Genomic DNA, 18,924 nt, shown 5'->3' with positions numbered 1-18,924 from the left:
ATGCATTATTGTGTACAAGTCAGTCTCTTTAGCGCCCTTTGGGGGTCAAGGACTACGTCATAGTCAACTTTGTTTCCCCAGGATTTAACATAGTTCCTGACACTGAGCAAGTTTCCAGTAAATGCCTGGGCAAAATAAATGTGAAACAGGACATAAAACTCCAAAAACAGGACCATGGAAGTGGATTATCAGACAGAATCCTGGATTAGATGTGTTTCCTTAAGGAGTTTGTATAATAATTCCCCAGAGACATCTTGAGCCAATTGGGGGCTGCAAACCTATCAAGCATCCTCCAGGAAAGCAGATTTAGAACTTTTTTCCCCAAAATGTTTCTGACTGTAACTCAAAGCCAGAAATAGATTTTTCATTGCAACCCAATATATAAGTGTTCTACAAAGCAATGTATCTTTACTGTGTAGCACAGTCTGACACTTTCTGTACCATCTGTGGTCTAGAACACTGATTGTTACCCCTTACACTGATTTCAAGACTCACACCTAGAATCCAGATGCACTCTATTTGTTGAATATCTGTATAAAACTAGCAGTAACCATACAGCAGCCAAATAAAACAAGCTATCATTGGCAAACAGAATTAGGTTGAGTACTAGGGACATCTCTGTAATTTAGAATTGAATTATTTGATACTGAAAAGTTGCTGAGGGTAGGTCTATTTGCCATTTAGCCCACCATATCCAAATACAACACTGTGAATATTTTAGGTAAATGTGTTGCTTCCAAAATGAAACTGTGGGCCCACGGAGATATAGGGAACTTAACATTTCTTCTGCCAATATGTTGATATAAATATTGCTGTTGTTAAGCGTGCGTGAATAGCACAACTATTTCAGTCTTTTTATCTCTTTAAAACTAATTTAAATCTGAGCATTAAAAGACTGTTTGATACCATATGTTTGTTTTAGATAGGAAACAAAATCTATTCTAAACATAAGGGCTTATGAAATCTGTACTCTAAACATAAGGGCTTATGAAATTAGTATATGGGAGTGGAAGCTACGGTAAATTGTTTCATGGACACAGATCCCTCCCATCTTAGCATGTTTGCCCCTTTGTAATGTGACTTTACTGCTCCTCCCATGGGGGGGTGGGGTCCATTTCCCCACCCCAGGCTAAAATGTGTTACTCATATGCTTTGCTGAGAATCCAGCATTTGCTGGATAGTAATTCTTTTTATTGTGGTATGTAAGTCTAGTCTGAAATTTCTGATTTTTCCTTTTGAAGACCATTTAAAGGGTACTTTTGAAAGTGACCAGGGGCTCTGCACAAGTAGCATCACAAGCTTTTTGTGAAAATATTAGATAGACTTCAAGAACACAACTAAAGACTGTCACAAACTAGAAAGACACCCATCACACATCCTACTTAGCTGTGTACATGAAAGGAGCAAATTAAAAGATTTACCAATGTCACTGGCATATCTGAGCATTCAACCTATTTCATTTGGAGGCCCACACACCTTATCTGTAAAAGCATCTCTGTGTCTGTGTTTTCCAGTCTAGATAGATAACATAGAAAGAGATGACCTGGGCAAGCACAGCACAAAGGCAGTTCTGATAGCATCCGAACTTCCATGTATAGCTTATAAGGGCAATTCCTCCTGTTCTGTGTCAGCCTTTTTTGAAAACAGCACTATATATTGGTTTGCTTGCCCTGAGAAGACCTGAAAGATGAGATTATGATCCTTCATGTCAAATTAAAGAACGCTTGTCTCAGGAACTATTTAACAAGTTCAAAGGCTGGCAGATTTAGATACTGGCCCTCTTATCAGCAGCTTCAATTTAATGTTTTTCATAGGTGGTTGGTCTGTGTTGTTAAGGTTTGTTATCAGATTGCCTCTCAACTTGGTAGGCTGTGCTTTAACTTGTTATTCTGTGACTTCTGTCACTATTGTCTATTCCATGCTATTCAGTTACCGTAAGTACTTACCTAGCATACTGCAGTACTTATGGATAATGAACTAGAATTATCATGGACTTGTGACATAGGCTAGATGAAACAGATATTACCTTCAAGTAAATACACATATCATGGTCTGGTATGATTTGGTTTGTGCATAGGACCTGTGGGAAAAAAATAACGATATAAACTTTCTTGTTCTTAGAATCCCTTAAAAGAGTCATGGGTTTCCAATCTTTGGCTTATTTGATTTATTTATAATTGATAGAAACCCAGCCATTCCTGTTACCCTCAAAAATCAATTTATGCAAAATATTTTAAGGCATAACCAAATTCTATCTTCCCCATATTTAACATTAGCAGGCCCTCCACGTACAAATGTTTTCCCCTTGAAAGTTAGAACTTTAATGCTGTTAGAAAGAGCAGTTTGCCTCTCTTTTTGAAGAATCATAGAAACACAACCTAGAGTTGGCATTAGCTCAAGCGGTTACTTCCTCACGCTGGACTTTCCATCCCTCTGATCCCTGCGCTGGGATTCGAGACCTACAGATACTATCTGACCCTTTAAAAAAAAAAAAAGAAAGAAAGAGACAGAATCTAATTTTGTACCTGCGGCCTTTGGATTTTGATGCACATTGAATTAGATGCCAGAAATTGCATAGAAAAGTCAATAATAATCTGTGGATCATTGCCTTGCTACGTTGCCAAATGAATTAGTCTGCTGGGGTAATGTTCTCCAGCTTGTGTAATGGACCTATTTAGTAGCAAGACAGCAGCCGTATGAAACACCTGGGTGGTCCTCCAGGGTACTTTCAGGGGATCGGATTTCAGTTATCTAATGTGGGGCACAAAGGCTTGGACAGCTGGGCCCGTGCCACATTGAGGACAGAACATGACCTCTCCCTACCAGATGTGTAATGTGAAAGGTGCCTGAGGTGAAAGCCAATCCTTGGGCTCTGGGAGCAGCTATGGGTCAACAAGTGCGGTCTCAAGCCACAATTGCAAATGTTGGAAAGTCTCAGTGCAGGAAAGAGTCCGATTTTCCTCTGGCACTTTCCTTAGGCATGTTCCCTGCCAGCGAAGCCCACTTTGTGTGTTTTCTGGAATGAGCTTCAGCTGATTGACCCTGGTTTAGAATTTTAAGTGCTGTTAAGTAGAAATGATACCTTCCACATCCATCAGAAGAAAAGGCCCAAGTGGTCCTTTGCTCTTACACAGAAAACAGCATTTGAGATACACAGGCATTGAAATAAAATCATCTTTTAAGTGTTCCTTAGAGATAACAGTTGCTCCATAACCCACCACTCTTTTCCAGTCCTGCCAGTGACTTTGAATGATCCAATAAAACATAATGATCAAAGGTTTCAAATGCAGCTGATAAATCATATAGATTTGTGCCCAGGATGCATTAAATTGACTTGTGGATGTTTCTCATCTATCAAGAAGGACTTGGTGATTTGAATTTAGTACTTCGATGTTGCCAGTAATTGTTTTGCAACTGCATTTCAATGGCCTGAAGGCATTGCTTATTTCTCCCTTTCTCTTCTTGCAAAGAGCTAGTGAAGTATTCTTTTATAGGCTATTCTGAACTTAGTGGAAGCTGTAGCCTAAAATTTAGGACTAAAGAATGGTTCTAAAAACACGTATTACAGACCAACGTCACTGCCCTATTGAACTGCCCCAAATGTGTCCCATGCTGAGTCAAACAATTATCCCAAGTTCACAACCCCTCCACTGGATACCTACTAAGATTCACTTTATGGTTTTTGCAAGGGAATTAATAATGAAACCATGGGAAAAAGATCCCTCCACTTACTCTTTTAGTCAAGACATTTCATATATTCATAAGCTACAAATATCTTTCTGAAAGGTATTTTAGCCAGTTCCTCAATACTTGGGGGAAAATGCTTTGGATTGTCTACCTTGAGAAGCCTCACTGCTATTTGAATTAGATTAAATTAAAACTCTCCCATTTTAAGGCCTTCTAGCAATGTTCTTCTAACCAGATTCCTTAGTCTTCTCAGTCACTTGGTCCCCTAGTCTTTTGGTTCATGCTTATTTTCTGGCTGAGCAAATTTATCAGTATTCATGTGTAGATGTCCATTTCTAGACTCAAAAACCTTGTGCCCATATTAGTCATCATTTTACACCACTATATTATTTCATATATCTTCTGCAGTTCAAAATTCTGTTTAAAATTCAGCTCATCCAAAGAATCTTTTCAGGTATACTCAACTATTATGCTTGTAGCTATCCCACAAGTTGCCACAAATCTTATGAATATAGATTAACCTCATAAATATCTAGGACTGTAAACTATAGACTGTAGAAAACTGGAAGACCAACTGACAGGGCAGTAGATTCCTTCAGAAAGCACAGTAATTGACAAGAGTGGAACCAGTATCTCAGAGCCTCTACTGGGATTGTTCATCATCTGTGTTAATGACACTTTTATGCTCATTTACCATTAACTAGCAAGGTTGATAACATATGCTGCATTAGTGTGAATAGTGTTTGTTTTAAAATAAATGTTGATGCTGAAGAAAAAAGTGTTAGATGAAGGGAAACAAACCAGGCAGTAGCAATTTATTTACATATTAGGGGCATACAGCCTTTTCAGGACCCCAAAAATTCCCTTATCTGGAACATTTCAGATTCCAAAGGTTTCTGAACTTAGAGATTGATTTTTGTGCCTGTAGCTCTGTTTAGTCCAGCTCAGCATGCATCTGTTCAGTGCCCACTCTGCGAGGAATCCTAAGTGAGTGATTGGCTGAGGTGAGTGGCCAACAGAGATCTTCCAGGGTAATATTGTTCCATCTTACTCCCCACTCCATCACTTTCTCTCTCATATTCCTATTGAAGAACTTGTTTTATCTCAATCTTAAATGCCCGTATTTATTTATGTACTTGCTTATTATCTGTCTTCCCTCAACAATACACAAACTCTTCAGGAACAAGACCTTTGTGTGTTCTATTAATGCCTAAATTAAAAAAAAAAAAAACAAGAAAAATACTATATATGTAAGACAAAGGAGGATTTAACATCCTCTAAAAGGATACAGAAGCAGATCTACATTTTGTGAGACTATAAATGTACTAAATTTGTAGGGATGGTATTTAAGAAAAGAACTAAAATACAAAAAATTTATATATATAAACAAATTCTTATCTAGAGTGTGAAAAAATCACAATTTACAAATTTAATAGTTGATATACTACAGATGTCATAAAAATGAAAATAGTAATACTTAAAAATATCTGTTACTTTTTTGTGTATAATTTTGGCTGCATATTCTTTAGTTACCTCTCCATATGTAATATTGTTAATAGATTGAATAAATGGATAATCCATTTTTTCCTCTAGCATGCGTAATCAAACAATTTTTATTTAAATCATATTTGGGATATGTAAACATGTGGCCTCACATACACATACTTGTAACTGTGAAACTACTACAGATTTGTGTCTCAGTAGCATGGAAATTTTAATTGTGCTGCATATTCAAGTATGTTCTGGATAGGTGAGAACTTCCCATTTGTCAAGATGTCAATGAGAACTGAAATTATCAGCTTCTAATTTTATACATTTGCTGAGTGAAAGAATTTTCCAGAGACTAGCTTCTGGCTTTGTATATTTGATATCTGTGTGTCTTCCAGTGCCCACATACCTCCAGTGCTTGATGCAAACATAGCATAGTTAGGTCATTTTGTCACCTGGCCCTGTACTTTTATGTCATGAAACTGGGTGAACTGGCACAGTGAGTGGATGTTGAGAACATTCTTAGATTACTCACCAGTATGGCAATAAATTAACTATGCACAGATGTGTCTGTAAACCACACAAAAATAGTCTACTATAGTCAAAAGAAATAGATCTCTAACTCAATTTCCCCTTCACTGCATCCCAGAAATCCCTTTGGCACTGCATTGTCACCCAAGAGGAGAAAGAGTATGTTGGATGAGACATTAGAGTTGAAAGAGATAGCAGGATTAACCTATTGCAATTAAAATATTTTTGCTTAGGTAAATATTATGAAATTATATAATCATGTGGTCATGTTACTAAGGTTGCTCTGGGGATCCTGTAAGGGCTCATCCAAATGAGGGGCCTTGAAGTTGTGTTCATTAGCTCCATGGCAAATCTTTATCTGGGTGTCCCAGAGAAGTAGAGATTGTTTATAACTGTTGGGGGCAGACCTTAAAGCTGTGATAGGATTACAACCAACTGCAGTATTAGAAAATGATAATTTAGAAGGCAGATGACGCAGGGCACTTTTGGGCAGTGGCAGGTGGTGCTGTTAGGCATATACCACATGGCAAAGAATGTAGTATAAGGTGTAATTAGAGAGGTAGGTTGGGGAAACCACTGAGGTCCTTGATGTACACGTGTTGAAATCCTTCCCTTCACCTCTGTGGATTCAGGAGCTTTTGTATGGACTTATTAATTCGGGTATCTGTTTGTTTGTTCATGTTTTCTTTATTTTTTTTATAGTTTATGCCTTTCAAAGACCTGGACCTTTGCTTATACTGAACTTCCTCTGTATCTTGTCATTGTTCTTAATATAACACTCAGGACCTACTGCATGTTTAAGACCTGGAATTAACTGACTTTAAGTAGCATGAGTAAATTGATATTGTAAAGTATTTTAAACAATTTTAAAAATTGTAGATTTATGTATACCAACTGGATAAATATAAAAACTTCAATAGAATATAAAATGTGTACCCTTAGGATTACGGCAATAAGACACTTCAAGTTGAAGGCACAGCCATTTTCAGAGAAAAGTTTAAGTCCCAATAAAAGTCAGTTAAAAACTCCTTCACTTGTTTTTATAGCATTGACACTCCAATTTAAGCAGCTTTCAAATGTGAAAAGATGCTTTATAATGCATGGCCTTATTCATGTCCATTGTGTAGTCATTGACTATTCTGTGAATTACTTGCATTTGTTCCATCATGTGTTAAACAAATATGGTTTTTGCAATCTGAAATGAAAGAAAAATGATACTAAATGTTAGTCAACTTGAACTTCTTTGCTCCTTTTATGGCAATACTGGGAGTCTCTTTTCTAATGGAGTGATATTTAAGATTAAAGTTTTTGAGCTGCGAGAATTTGGCTTGGTTTCTCTTGTGTGGTTTTTCCATCAGTGTCTGAAAGCATATCACAGCTGCTGTGTTCATCACAGGCCAGGCACCAAACCGGGTCAGGCACTCCTGCGGCGAAAGCGATCTCTCCTTGGTACTTTGCCATAAATTGTGCTGCTATTGATATCATTACCAATTTTTTTATGGGTCTCCAGATTTCAGGGCCCTGCAGTTTGTTAGGCATCAGCTGAAAGCCCTATCTGATGCCCATAAAATCCACACAAAAAGAAAATCTAGTTGTCTCCAAAAATAAATGATGTACCACTTTCACTAGTCTTATTTTACTGAGGTATTGACAGGAGTAATAGGAAAACTGGCAAGGCAGGTAAATCATCTGCGAGACAGACTGTGCACTCTGGGAGAGGAGTCAGCGTGCCTTGACTAGTGTGTCAGGTGTCCTGCAGGGTACACCCCTGTGACTGTGGGTTGACGTTTGCCTCTTAGTGACTCAGTTTCCACTTGCCTTTCCTTTTATCTGTATCTTTCTACCAAAATCTATCTTTCTGCTGACCTCTTTAGACTAAAAGAATTGCTGCTGCGTTAAAGAGATATCATCCCTCTTACTTCCCTGCCCTCACCCGCATAGAGAATGTGACCCAGCAGTGGAAAAATGTCAAGTGAATAAAACTTAAATGGAAATCAAGTCCAAAAGACTGAGAACCTTAATTTCTTTGGACTTCAATTTTCTCATTGGCTATATAAATCGTAGAATTACCTCTTTGCAAATCTGGAATGGGACTTCAGTGTAGCCCCTCCTGCATGTTCATTTAGCCAAGGAGGGAAGGCTGGACTTGGAGGGGGAGCAGCTTCCTCCAGGTAACATAGTGCCAGAGCTGCCTTTAGCGCCAGAGCCCCCTTGAGGAGGCAGGCTTTCTGACCCACGTCTCTCTGCACCCTATCTCTGGAGGACATACCATCAATGTCAAACTCATTCAACAAGTGTTCAAGTTTAAGATGAGAGGCATTGTCCTAGGTGCTGACTAGTTGCAGAGTCTATTAAGGAAATGTATTATATGAAGCCAAGATGCCGCCTATGCAGTCTTTCTATACTATTAATATGGATTGCCTGGAAGATTATATTTCTTCCTCTCTTTTTACATTTACAAAAATTTTAGCCATTTACAATTTACTTTCATCATGAATGTGAAAGATTTACCATTTTAGATGGATTTTAGTCCAGAACCTTTTGTTCCTGTTCATATTTATCTTGCTATCCTAAGTGTCAGCAGCAGTAAGAGGAGAGAGTGTTTTCTTTCTTCAAACTATCCAAGTGTTTTGATAATTCAATAGCACCGAAGGAATTTCTTAGTGCAAAGGAAAATTGAGAACCTGAAAAGACCAGCCCTTACCCTTCTTTGCACATAAACAGGTTATCTTGTTAATCCCAGTTCCTTTCTTCATCTTCCCACTCTGCCTTTTCCTCTAGGCTCTCCTCTATGGCTTTACTAACCACTCATCATTCTAGATACTCTTTCTTTCTGAAAATTCTGGGAGAATATAAAAATCCTGAATTTTGCCTTATTTTGCATGTGGTACCATTCATAGACCTATACTTTACCTCCCTCTTTTCTTTTCCTTTGTTCACCTCATAGTTTGCCTCTACCCTCTGGTTTTGGAAGCCTATATGATTTCCAGTATCAACTTCATATTCATCTTTATGAATGCCCAGTTGAAAATCTAGTCTTTGGTTTCTCACGCATATCAAGACATTTTAGATTAAAAGTCAATAATTCTAGCACTCAGTGGGCTGAAGCCAAGATTCATGTTTTCTCTGAAACAAATCATAGCAGTTGCCAAAACTTCCCTATTGCTCCTCCCCGAGCCAGAAAATTGAGAATGATTTTTAGGTGTCTGTTTTTGCTTCCTCTCGTTTGCCTTGTGTATGTTGTCAGTTGGTAAATTCTCCTGTGTCCTCTTCCAGTTTCTCTCTCCGTTTCTGCCTACAACTGCTGACACCCTGTTCACGTTTCCTTCCAGCCCCTCTGCACACACGGCTGCCTGGTTCTTACAGGGTGTCTTATCAGCACTTTCACTGTGACCCCCTCCCCCCAGCTCTCCAGATGTCAGTCACCTTAGGATGAAATGGCACCAATATTGGTGACAGGCTGGCCTTCTGGTTTTGCTCAGGAGAAGCATTACCATCTTTAAATAAATAAATCCCTGCTGCTACTCACTGTGCAATTTAGAACATGTGCCTTTGTGACTTTTGATGTGGGGCTCATGTTTAAACCACTGTTTGTTTTCCCTGCCACCTGCATCATCATATGTTATATGATTCTTCAGGACCTTGGTTTCAATCTCTGTAACTGCCTATCCTTCAAAACCTCCAAAACATAAATGATGTCACCTGTCATTTAAGCCAACTCCATCCCCACATATTCTCCAAATGTAGAGAAAATCCACCCAGAGACAGACAGAGAGAGAGAGAGAGAGAAAATGTGTGTGTGTGATTTCTAACAGAAACTTATATAGATCACACTTCTCATCGGTGTTGGCCATTATATATTGCATGATTCATTCATGTACCAATTTTAGTCTTTACCTGATTTCTGCCTCTTTCAAAATTCTTTTCCTCAAACCAAATTAGGTAACCCACCTCTGGGCTGCTTTAGTGACATTTAAAAGGGACATTGGAAAAGTAATCATACCCCTTTGAGCACCAGTGTCACCATAATCAAAATGGTGACGACTTGAGAATTAGAAGATTCACCATCATTCATAGACACCTGGGGACTGATGCCATTTTCTCCTCCCATGAGGATGTAGCTTTATCAATGCTAATTGGCTCAAAGTCTAGGAGAAGCTGATGAATCTAGGCATCTTCTTAAAGGTATGCACAGTGAGTGTTATGTTAGTTTTTCCTGAGTGTGACATAAGTCCTGAGTATAGATGGGAAGTGTTCTAGTAAGAATTGAGTTTTTCCTGATGTAGCAAGACCCTGTAGGATGTAGTCACCAGCAGCTACACACCCAATCAGGGACTCTTCTGCTCCTGCCCCAAGTATCTCTTTCCATGGCTTCAAGTTTCAGCCTGTCTGGCTAAATGGGAACTTTGTCCAGCTTACCGTGTGTGTGTGTGTGTGTGTGTGTGTGTGTGCGCGCGCGCGCGCGTGTGTGCACGTTCATTGGTATGAGTTCTCCAATAATCCCGTAACCCACCTGGAACACTATACTGGTACCTACTTTTACTTGTACTGAAATGTTCCTTGTACGCACATGTCCTTTTCTAAAAGATAAGCTGAGAGTAAGATGAACATCATTACTGTTCTTCTTAGTATCATCATCTGCCCCTTGTGTATGTCCTGGTGTGTAGTAACACCTCAAATATTTAACTGTGGAAAAACATCATGCAGTTGTATGAGACTTTTTTCTTTAAAGTACTTAACATTCCTATGTTATTTGGGCTTTGCGTCCAGTGTCTTTAACACCATGATTCCAAGGAATACTGTTGTTCTTTGAACTAAACTGAGGGCTTTTGCCTCTACAATTTAACAAGACTCTCAATTGAAAATGACTAATAGCAGTTTTCCACCATTTTTGAACTCTCTTCCTACCCCATCTTTTTTTTTTTTTAATGTCACTGTGGTTTATTGGGAAAATACAAAGTATAGGCTCTTGCATGTTTTTAAAACAAAATGAAAGAGATTAGAAACCAAGAATGCATAGCCTCTTTAGAAACATACATTAGTTTTAACTAACAATTAGGCACTTAAAAATGTAAATGTAAGACAACATTTTAGAAGTATAAACTATAGTCACATTCCTAAATTCTTTCTGAAATGTTTTTATAAACACAAAAGCTTTGAAAACATATTTCCAAACAGATAGTTTCCTCTTTATAAAAGAAAACAAACTGAATTAAATTCAATATGATAGACTAATGATTAAGGTACTGATGGGTAGGAGAAAAGAGCTTCTGAAATTTACATGTTTGATTAAAATATAAGCATTTGATAAAAGCATTACAATAGCATATGGTAGATATCATAATGAAAAATAATATGTCAGAAAAATAATGAATTCTAGACTGAAAATTTTACTTTACAGCAAGGCACTTAGCACATCGAAATGATACAGTAAATTTCCAAAAGAATGCAATTGGCTACCTCTCAAACCTTGTAATAATATTTCTTTTATGAATATACTATAACATAACCAGACATTTTGCAGCATTAATCATTACATAGGAGGTAAATTAAATGATGAATTTCAGCTTGGCAACTAACTAGATTAGCTTATGTTCATAGTTTTTTCTTTTTCTTTTACAGGACAGTTTAAAATAATTCCACAATAAAGCATTCTTCTCATTCATGATTCATTTAGAAATACAGCTTAGTTAGATTAGTCAATAATAAATCAAGACTTATGAGGTGTGTATCTGTATAAAAACTTATCTTTGGGCCCATTTTTCTGTTGTTAACATTTTGACTTCTGTTGTAAGGTTGTATCTGGTTTAGTACAGAATTAGACTCTATTTACATATTATTATGAAAATTGACTTTCAGGAGTTCAACTTTTTGAGCAGATAACACTGTTCACAACAAATAACAAATACTGTTACCTTCTTTTTACTGCTGAGGGTGGATTTCCTGCATGAAAATTGCATACCCAACAGTGCCATGCTCTGTGCATGGTTTAATTTATTTCTGCCTCCCATCAGTTGTGTTATGTGCTGTTATCCGCATGGTTTAAATGTTGAGACTGAGTCACAGAACAGTCCAAGTCCAATGTCACAGGACCAACAAAGGTGAAGCTCAGTTTATTTGACTTGAAAATAAACTAGTCCTCTCCACTGTGCTGACACATGACAGAAGTGTTAGTGTCTGATTTCTACTGTTAGGTTATAAGCTCCTTTACTGCAGAGGTTGTGTTTCATTGACTCCTCCCCACCTCCAACAGGAGGTTCCATAAAACTATATGGAATTGTCTCCCTCTCATTTCCGTTAGCTTTGCCTGCAAAATGTGACTCCTGCTCTACTATATATGCCAGGATTGCCCAAATCATCTTCAGTACTTCTTATTCCTTGCCTTCTGTTGTACACTAGGACATATTTTTCTTTGCGTTTAAATCGGAACTCAGTCTCTTTCTGACAGTCACCTTCAAATGGAGTTTGGCAATTTAAAAATTCTAAGAAGGGTTGTTTAAAACTCTTGGAGATAACAGTTCATATTTAAAGATGCTCATTATTAATTTCAATATGGAATGATTTGCACTTGTTATTAACACATTAAGACAGCCAAAGAAAAATTAGAAGGTGACTCACCAGGAGATATTCAAGTGTGGAGTGCAGAAATGTAGAGAAGAAGTAAATTTATTCCTGATGAGCTGAGAGTATGTTTAAGAAAGATCTAGCCATCTTAAAGTTTGTTTTTAATGTTCCAAATAGCTGATACACTGGTACAAAACTATCGTCATCATAGGGGAACGCACTGTAATACTCTGGCATATTGATTGAATATACAAACTTGAATACATGTTATAAAGTTATGTCTTAAATAATTTAGCATTCTATTATTAAAACAGTAGATATTGACAATAAGTGAGGAGTCATAGGTATGTGTTATTAAAGTTGAAGGAAAATTATTTACTGTGGCTTCTTTAAGAAAAATTTATTACTCATTAAAAATCATGTCACATACTTTCTACATATTCATATATCTGTATATGACTCAGCTGAAAAACAAATTTGTCAGTCACTAAAATTTACATTTCTGTGCCACTAAATCAACTTTGTTTTTTGATAATGAGAAAAATACCTTGGTGAACCATGATGTTTTTCCTTTTTGTTTGTTTTCTCCAATTCAAGATTGATTGTAGTGTACTAGCTTGGTTAAATGCTTGGAAACCAAGTTTGTTTCATGGATTTTGCCCTGTTTTCTTCTTGATTTTAAAAATAATGGGTTGCTTCTGAGTATATTGCATTTTTATACTGACTTGTTCATTTCATGTTACTGATAATTGGGTGGTTTAATCTGAAAGGAGCTTAGTCTTCAGATCACCTGAGGGAGGGAATACAATTTTTTTCCTTAAGATTTTATGATACTTTTTTTTGCTTCTGCTCTTCTTGTTTTTTAAAAAAATGTTTCATTTAGAGAACAATTTCCAACCATACAATTATTGGTATATCTGTTGCTTAAGAAATTTTTGCGACAGAGAGTGTGGGGAATAAATGATGTAGTGATGTCTACTAAAAAAGAAATAAAGGAATGTGATCTTGGACTTTATAATGCCTTTTGGCACAGGTCTATATCCTAAGCATGTTAGGTACACTCATACACTGCTGGTGGGACTGTAAACTAGTGCAGCCCCTGTGGAAAGCAATGTGGAGATACCTTAAACAGATTCAAGTAGACCTATCATTCGATCCAGCAATCCCATTACTGGGCATCTACCCAGAAGAACAAAAGTCATTCTATAAAAAAGACACCTGCACCTGAATGTTTATAGCAGCACAATTCACAATCACAAAGATGTGGAAACAACCCAAATGCCCATCGATTTGTGAATGGATTAGCAAAATGTGGTATATGTATACCATGGAATATTACTCAGCTATGAGAAATAATGGCAATATGGCATCTCTTTGGTTCTCCTGGAGATAGCTGGAACCCATTCTATTAAGTGAAGTATGCCAAGAATGGAAAAACAAGCACCACATGTACTCACCAGCAAACTGGTTTCCCTGAGTGCACATTTGGGATTAACACCAATTGGGTATCGGACAGAGGTCAGGGCTGGGTGGAAGGGATGGGTGTATACCTACCTGATGAGTGCGATGCGCACTGCCTGGGGAATGGACACGATTGAAGTTCTGACTGGAGGGGATGGGGTGGGGGGAGGGGAGGAGTGCACACCTACATGATGAGTGTGATGTGCACTGTCTAGGGAATGGACACAATTGAAGCTCAGACTCGGGGGGGGGATGGGGAGGCATGGGCGATGTATATAGCCTGATCTTTTGTACCCCCTTAATGAGCTGAAAAACAAACAAAAAATAAGAAATAAATAAATAAATAAAGCAACTTTTATCTGGGCAAGGATGAAAAATATTAGCAATTCTATGCTTTGTACAGAATGAGAATGTTGAAGCACATATAAAAATCAGGTTTTGTAAATAACTTACAAAATGGATGAAAAATGTTCCTTGAACTACAATAGCTTGAGAGGGTTGGGGAATTATTTTCATTTTGATATATGGGAAATTGCATTTCAACTGTTTTCCACTCTTTTCCCAAAAGTACACAAATAAAAAGTTAATTTTTATATGAGAGTGGTTTTTAAACCACAAGCATATTTTTTTGAGATTTTTCTCTGTAGTGGCCAATTTTGTATGAAACAAATTATTTTAGGTCTAATTACAATCAGAGTAGTTAGGCTACTAGCTCTGCTAAGGTTGAATTTTATTTGAACTTTCTAATAGTATGATCGTTTTTCAGAATTTAATAACTGACTCAAATATTTAATAGTGAAAGCTTTCATTAAATTAAAAAGAAATCAGGATATATTTTTAGAAGAACTAACTTACTTTATCAGTTCTATCTGCTTTAGGAGAAAAGGAAGAGAACAGAGCCAATTTCTTTGTGTACTTAAATAGACATTAATGCTATAACCCCAGCAAATAACATATTTCAGTATATATAAATATATATATATATCATCGTTCAAAGATTTGGAAAGCACCAAATGGCAGTGATAACTATACTTCTGGCTCTACTGAATAGCAAATTACACTGACTGTGTGAACCCCTTCATTCATCTGCTAGATTGTCATTCTTTTTAATACTCGCATATATTTTCTATATCAGTTTTTAGATTGTACACTGTCAACTTTTGCATTACCTAACAGATTTTGATAAATACAATGGCTTATTCTGAAATGCAAGTGGGGAAAGATGAGAGCTAAAAGATTTTGTTTCCATATGTCATTCTATAAATAGATGACAAAAGATCATTAAATGGATTAATTTACAAGCATCCTTAGAAATAGAACATTTTTACATAAAAGCATGTTGTAAACCGTTTTAATTAAAGTGCATTGTGCCATGCACTGTCTTCCCACCAGGGTTCTTTTGACCTCTCTCCTTGTCCTTTGTCCTCCAGGTACTCCGCTGCTGGTGAGGAGAAGCAGTGACCCAGCACCAGGCCCACCTGCTGATGCCCAGCCAAGCACTTCACACCCTGGTGGCCAGAGTCTGAAACCTGTTGTTCCAGTAGGTATCCCGCTGTTTGCATTTCTAATGAAAGATCAAAGTGCCTTACTCATAGACTAACTAGGACTTTGCAGTCTTAACTAAATTGATAATTAGATAGAGATCTTTCCATAGGATACATAGTATTAATTATAGTGGTAGGTAGTATAACCTATTACTCATATATGGTTATAGTGATAGCTGTTATTTATATAGCACTGATTATGTGCCAAGCACTGTCTTAAATGCTTTACATAAAATCGTCCAGACTTCCACATCAAGATGAGCACAAGTTTTTGTCTTCATTTTACCAATAATGAAATTGAGGCAGAGGGAGGTTCAGCAATTTGTTTAAGGTCACATAGGTAATAAGTGCCAGAGCCAGGAATTTCACCCAGATGGTCTGGCTCCACCGTCCATGCTTTTAACAGCACACTCTGCTATTGCATTTACTTCATCCTCCTGCTTCATAGTACCCAAGGATAGAGCTTATATATTTTTGATGTGTTAACACAATGCTTTGCAAAGTCATACCATGGTGAATGGTTTCAAGCTCCCACTATTAAGGATATGTTGTACCTGGATTGGATTTCTATAAATCAGCATTCAGATTGAAGAAAAATAAAATTATATACTAAAAGTACTTAAAACCAGATTTACTTATAACTGCTGTACTTATAACTGGTAGATTAAGTGGAGAATAATTACCTGAAGAGATGATAACCTCTTTCCATATAGGGCTGTGGGATCATTCTGCTAAATCCTCAGTTGCTTTGAAGAGCTGTAATTGTGGATAATCCTTTCGAATAGCCTGAGAGTTAGATTTTGGTTAATGGGTATGTATCATTGCAATAGGGGATCTTCAATAACACAACCATATTAAAAAGTTTCTTAAAAGCAAGGCATTTTCTTATTGTGAGTCTCTACTGTCTATAGTGCCTTAAGAAAAAGAAAAGAACATCATTTTATGGGTATATAAGGATGCCAAATTAGTTAAACAGAGTCTCCTAGTTTGGTCTTATCAAGAAACAGTGCCAATGTGTATGAGATGGGAATCACTATATCACATCACTGGGTATTTACTAATAGATCTGTGGCAATATTTTGGCTTATTTACTTTCATAAGCAAGGAAGCAAGTGATTTGTACGTATTTTAGATGTAATGTTTCTCACTATCCTATTTAAAACTCTGTTCTTTTAAGGAAATATATTTAATGGAACATTAATAAAAATCAGGTGTGTGTGTTCTCCTTTAATAGTACAAACAAAATCAGTATGTGGTATGATGTGTGTGTGTTTTAAAAAAACACACACTGATTGAGACCATGCTAAGCCTAATTATATTGGATTGGGGGGAGAGAACTGTTAAATGAGAGAGGAATTACATAAAAGAGAAAAACTACAATTTAGTGCTTATTTTTATGTTTATATACTCTGAAATGAGAGTGTGTCTGATTAATGTATTACTATTATTTGCATGCAGAAAATCTACCAATGTCTATTTTCATGTTTCTATTTCTATCACTCTATGCTTAAAGCAACTAAATGGCATGAATATTGCTTTTCCTGGAAAAAAAATGATGGCTACTGTCTTTCTCATAGATTCTGTATCCAGAATATAATATCAGTGAGTTCCAAGTTGGGGTGCAGGGACATATATCTAGCAAAGACGTATGTCACAATTCAGGAAGAAATGCTGACACACAAAACCCTTGTACCTTACCCTTATGCAAGTTATCAAACGTGGGCTGAGTCTCTGTGTATCAACAGTAAAAAGGAAAGCATGTATTTGTTCCTTTCCTTATACTATTCTCTGTGGATGATAAGAGTGCAGGCCTGAGACCTAAAGAGTAGTCTAGTCCCTGCCTTTGCATGGATCAGTGGCATGTCTTAGGCTTCTCTTGCTTCAGTTGTAAAATAATGTCCATGAATCCTTTAAGGGTTAACATTTCAAGGTATAGATGTTGTGCCTTATTTGTCTTTCTTTATCTAGTGTCAAGTACATGGAAGGTGCTCAGCGTGTGTGTTTTGGGATTAGGAATGCAAGACACATATAAGTCTGGGGAAGGTCGTAGAAGTTCTTAGCAATTAACTGGCTTACTAATTAATAATAATCTAACTCAGCCATTCTCTGTTCCCCCACAAGAGTCTGCCTGATACATGTTTATCTGCTCCAAGGTATGGTTCACCCAGTGAGACAAAGATAGTTTAACTTCCCTGTCATGCAAGTGTTAGTAAAGACAATTAGGTGCATCTATTTTTACCTAGAAGAAAGATACATTTGTGTGTGTGTGTGTGTGTGTGTGTGTGTGTGTATTATAACTTTAGTCACATATCCCTGTATATCCAAATTTGTGGACTATTTAGAACTACATTGGCCAGTATGGTGGCCACTAGCCACACATGGCTTGAAATGTGTCTGATCCAAATGGAAATACGTTTTAAGTGGGATTTTCACGCTGGATTTCAAAGACTGAAGCCTGAAGAAATAATGTAAAAGATCTCATAAATAATTGTTATATTGACTATATGTGGAAAAGAAATATTCAGTATATTGGGTTGAATAAAATATTAAAGTTATTTTCCCATTTTTTTAACATAGCTGCAAGAAAGCTTAAAATTACATTTGTCGTTCTTATTGGACAATGCAGCTCTAGACAGCAGTAAAATTGGCTACAGTGTTAATGAAATGGTTTGAGATCCGTGGGGGAAGATCTTTGAGCTCCACATCATCTCTTGGGTGACAGTCTGATGGAGTTTGCTCAGGGTAGTCCTGGTTCGTGCCTGTTGTTCTGGCATAACTATTGATAGTGTCTTCACTAACTCTCAGAGGTGTCCAGGTATGGATGATAAATTATATGTCACCCTACATGTAGCCCTATTGTCACTTTCATTGTTTGCTCAGTGCTAAGAGAAGCAGCCTTTCAAGGAAACCATGGGAACATAACAACCACAACTGTTACATGAGCACACTGCAGAGAAGCTTCTGTGTGGCAAGGACCTGGGCCCAGGAAGTGTGACCTTGGAGATGTCATAGTTTTCTCCACCTAGAGAAAATTCTCTAGTACTCCATAATTCTACCTGATGTTTCCTCCACAACTTCAGCTGTACTATTCTTGATTCCTGTGATTTGATTAGTGATGATGAATGTGGGGAGTGTGTGATAATATAGCCATGTAGCAACTAATATGAAAAATAATTGCTTAAAAAGCCATGTTCAATTGCGTTTCAGTCCAATATCCAAGGGGGAAAAAAAAACAATCAAAATTTCCATCTCTTAAACAGAGTATTCACATGTAAGTAATTCACAGATGGCAGAGCCCCAAGTGGGTTATGTTCAATCATTCCCAAGAAATGAAACTTACTTATAACCCACAGCATAAGAAGCTGTAAGAATGAATATTTGACACATTTGATTATGTTGAAATATTGCCTTTACAACCACAGTTGATAACTGTTATTTTTAGTTGCACTTCATTAGGCTTACCTTTGAGAGAAGAGTTTTCACTGATGCCCAGAGATATGTGTTTTTGAAAAGTTGGAAAAGTTATACTTATTTTCTGGCTGATTAAGTTATTACAAATTGGTTATTTAAGATGTACACTCTCAGACATGTTGGAGTTTTAAAAAGGGCTTAAATTAGAAAAATCAAATTCTCCGCAAGCTTCAAATTC

The 18,924-nt window shown here is 37.0% G+C and overlaps 1 protein-coding gene across 4 annotated transcripts in view; it reads left to right on the top strand.

Moving 5' to 3' along the window:
* The window catches only part of PARD3B (par-3 family cell polarity regulator beta), a 957,311-nt gene that overhangs the window by 433,650 nt on the left and 504,737 nt on the right, over nucleotides 1-18,924 (top strand). For all 4 annotated transcript variants that reach the window (XM_069468028.1, XM_069468036.1, XM_069468042.1 and 1 more), the window contains exon 4: nucleotides 15,162-15,271. In XM_069468028.1, the coding sequence (XP_069324129.1) occupies nucleotides 15,162-15,271 (110 nt within the window). The remainder of the gene's footprint in view (nucleotides 1-15,161; nucleotides 15,272-18,924) is intronic.

Source organism: Eulemur rufifrons, chromosome 1, assembly GCF_041146395.1.
Source record: "Eulemur rufifrons isolate Redbay chromosome 1, OSU_ERuf_1, whole genome shotgun sequence".
In the NCBI taxonomy this organism is placed as follows: domain Eukaryota; kingdom Metazoa; phylum Chordata; class Mammalia; order Primates; family Lemuridae; genus Eulemur; species Eulemur rufifrons.
This window is presented reverse-complemented; position numbering and strand designations above follow the sequence as displayed.